General features: G+C 45.9%; 1 protein-coding gene across 2 annotated transcripts; it reads left to right on the forward strand.

Annotated features, from left to right (window-relative positions):
• Window positions 1-223: 223 nt before the first annotated feature.
• Window positions 224-2,865, forward strand: LOC126991597 (uncharacterized). 2 transcript variants are annotated; one of them, XR_007745689.1, is made up of 3 exons: window positions 224-455; window positions 2,259-2,559; window positions 2,730-2,865. XR_007745689.1 is itself a non-coding variant. In XM_050850303.1 (2 exons), exons 1-2 carry the CDS (start codon window positions 1,219-1,221, stop codon window positions 2,610-2,612), a joined length of 414 nt encoding a protein of 137 aa, XP_050706260.1. In that variant the 5' UTR covers window position 1,218; the 3' UTR covers window positions 2,613-2,723. The 2 variants fall into 2 exon arrangements, 1 of the variants encoding a protein (XP_050706260.1); XM_050850303.1 differs by lacking the exons at window positions 224-455; window positions 2,730-2,865 and adding an exon at window positions 1,218-1,278 and having other exon boundaries at window positions 2,259-2,723.
• The last annotated feature ends 203 nt before the right edge of the window (window positions 2,866-3,068 follow it).

Raw genomic sequence — 3,068 nt, forward strand, 5'->3', positions numbered from 1 at the left:
CCAGTTATCGTTAAGTTAGGTTAGGTTAGATGTTTGTCTCAGTAATAAAGTGTTTTCAGTGATATAACAAAGACTGCATATTTTTTGTGATTTGTGTGGATAAAATTTGCCATTGTAAAAATCTTAAGTGTTTGTCAATCATTAAGTTCCTCTCAGTTACTAGAGTGGTAAAAATGTTGAAAATGGAATAACAAAGACTTGCAATATTTTTGCGGTTTGAGTATAAAGTTTGGCATAGTAAAAATCTTAGTGTTCTTCAGTCATCATGTTTCTCTCAGTTACTAAAGCTTGAAAATTGTGTGACAGTTGCTCCGAGGTTTCTGAGGCAGCCGGCCAACGCTCTCGCCTATGAGAAGGAGAACGTGGAGCTGGAGTGCAGCGTGTACGGCCAGCCAGAGCCCTCGCTCCACTGGCTCAAGAACGGCGAGCTGCTGGTGGAGACGGAATACCTTCAGGTGAGCCGGACTTCTGTGGCGGTGTGGAAATTTATCGCTGTTACAGGTTTAAAAGGACAGAGATATGTAGATTCATAAGATAGATAGATTGGTGGATACATACATACATACATACATACATAAGGGGAAAGGAATGTAAGGCCCTAAATCAGTGGTTCTTAACCTGGGGGGTGCACCCCTCTGAGGGGGAGCACAGTAATTTCCAGGGGGGGTGCGAGCCCTAGGGTAAAACTAGGAATTTCTCTAATTATATTTGCTATTCTCTTACCAAGAGCGTGGGCTAATATTGAGAAGTTTATGAACAAATGCAAAAGTATCGCCATTACTTCAGTTTCCTGTAGTCTACTTAGGGCTTGCCAGTTTCTTTAACATCTGTAAGGAAATTTTATTGCTAGATGCAAGGGGGCGTGGAGGGAAGGACCACTTCCTGGAAGGGGCGGGGAAGTAAAAAGGTTAAGAACCACTGCTCCAAATGGATGCATAAGGTATGTAAAGAGATACATTAGAATCCATAAGGTTCCATGCATAAGGTTCTAAAGAGATAAGTAAAGGAAAAGGGATACAAGGTTCTAAGTAGATACATAAGGGATTTCAGTAGATAAGGGATATAAGGCTCTATGCAGGGAGATAAATATAAGGCTGTCAATAGCTACACAAAACACAGCTGTGTTGTGTTAGGTGTGTGTAATGCCAAGCCTCCCTGTAGAGTGTGAGCGGCAACAACCTGTAGATCCTTGGCCTGGTGTGCCAGGAGTACACCGGGATGTACCAGTGTGTGGCGCACAGCCCGCCGGGGACGCCCAGCTGTGTGTCCTTGAGTCAAGTAAGCAGCGGTGCCGTGCGGGGCAGACACTGTTCACACTGTAGCCCTTTGTTTGCATTCATGAGTACTGATGTAGTGTTGTCTGCATTGGACACGGGCAGTGACTAGTCCAGATAATTCCAGGTTGCTAATAAGCCCAGACGCAAACATTTGCAAGGTTACTGAATGTATTCCAATGTTTCTGGCGGGCAGCTGCAGCCGCTGGTACAGACGCTGCAGTTTTAAAAAGTGTACATTACCCAAGTTATTGATGTTGATGCATGTGATTTTCTTGGCATGGCTGTAAGCATAACCCTTTGTTGTGTTTATTATTCCTTGAAGACTGAATAAAATGCATAGATTACACTGTGGGCAAAGCACACGTCTCCAGTAATGTGTTCATATTTGATTGTCCTGAAGTTTGGAAATATCAAAGCCGGTGCTGAGAGTTACTGACTCACTAAAATGTGATTTACCCGAGAATGACTATTTTGTTGTGGTATTTTGATAATACGTTGTCTGGGCTCACCTCCAGGGAGGAGCAGCATGCCCCCACCCACGCACAAGGCAGGTCACAGACACAGTAAGTGGGGCAGCTCAGGCACACCACTACTACTACTACTCCTTGTTTTCAATACTTAGAATGTCTGCTCATTGTTGACACAGCTTGTTTACATCATTTGCCTTCACTTGGTGTGGGCCTTGACAGTCACTGTGCCTACTAGTCTTTATGCTGTTCACAATAATTATTCCTGGGATACTCAGTCCTCTACAAGCAGGAAGGATCACTCATGTCAGAACCAAAGGACACAACCTGGGAATATTTATTGCATGAAAAACTCAACACAATACTACTACTGTTAAGATGTAGTTAGCAAATACAGAGTTATCCAACTGCCATTCCAGTGATTATAAAGAAATAATAACATTTTAGCGAGTACATATACAACATTTCATCAAAAGTAAGTAATTCACACATCACTTTCCTCCCTTCACTGCAGAGAACGCGTCCAGAACGTGAGTGCAGCTCCTCCAGCGAGGGACGGGATGAATACAAGACCCAGATCAGCGACCTAAGTCCCGGGAGTAACTACATGGTGCGGGTGGCGGCCCACACCTCCGGCGGCCTGGTGGGCGCCTCCATACACGAGGTGCGGGTGTTCACCAAGCCGGACCTGGACCTGCCCTCCGCCTCAGAGTCTGAAAGTTGTCTCCACCTCACCCACCAGTCTGGAGGCCACTTGGTCGCCGCCCGTACTGGCCAAAACGCCCATCACGGGATACACCATGTTCTATACGCAGGTGTGGACGGCCTTATAGAACTGTGTGCTAAATGTGGAGTCTCTGTTGCCTAACAAAAGTCTCCCCATATCCTTGTGTGTCATTAGTGACCTTCCTTTGAGTAGAGGGTGACCATAGCCGTGTGTTTGTACAAGTCCCAGTGTGTATCTTAACCATTGTCTCCCTTGTAGTTTTCTCCTCAGGTTGGGTCAGCAGAAGAACACGAAGTAAAGGTCACTGGTACGTCACATGACCTCCAAGGCCTGGACCAGTTCACTGAGCACAGCGTGTGGCTCACCGCCGTCAACAGTAATGGCGGGGGAGACGCCACCCGGAGGTCACTGCCAGAACCTTCTCAGACGTGCCCTCAAAGGAGCCTCAGAATGTGAGCGTTGAGGCTGCCAGCTCAAGGGTGAGTTGTGGAAGGCTTCCAAGGCAAAGATACATTGTGAAACTCGTTTTTAAATAGCTTTCTGCTCTGTTCGTTTCCTTCACATCATCTCTACAAGTTGCACATTCATTGTTTCAGT

Source organism: Eriocheir sinensis, unplaced genomic scaffold (genome assembly GCF_024679095.1).
Source record: "Eriocheir sinensis breed Jianghai 21 unplaced genomic scaffold, ASM2467909v1 Scaffold303, whole genome shotgun sequence".
NCBI lineage: Eukaryota > Metazoa > Arthropoda > Malacostraca > Decapoda > Varunidae > Eriocheir > Eriocheir sinensis.

Bases quoted from the DNA above. Each gene is read 5' to 3' on its own strand.
- LOC126991597 (XM_050850303.1), top strand. From the start codon at position 1,219: ATGTACCAGTGTGTGGCGCACAGCCCGCCGGGGACGCCCAGCTGTGTG. The intron at 1,279-2,258 runs GTAAGCAGCGGT...CCTTCACTGCAG, and splicing joins GCTGTGTGTCCTTGAGTCAA to AGAACGCGTCCAGAACGTGA.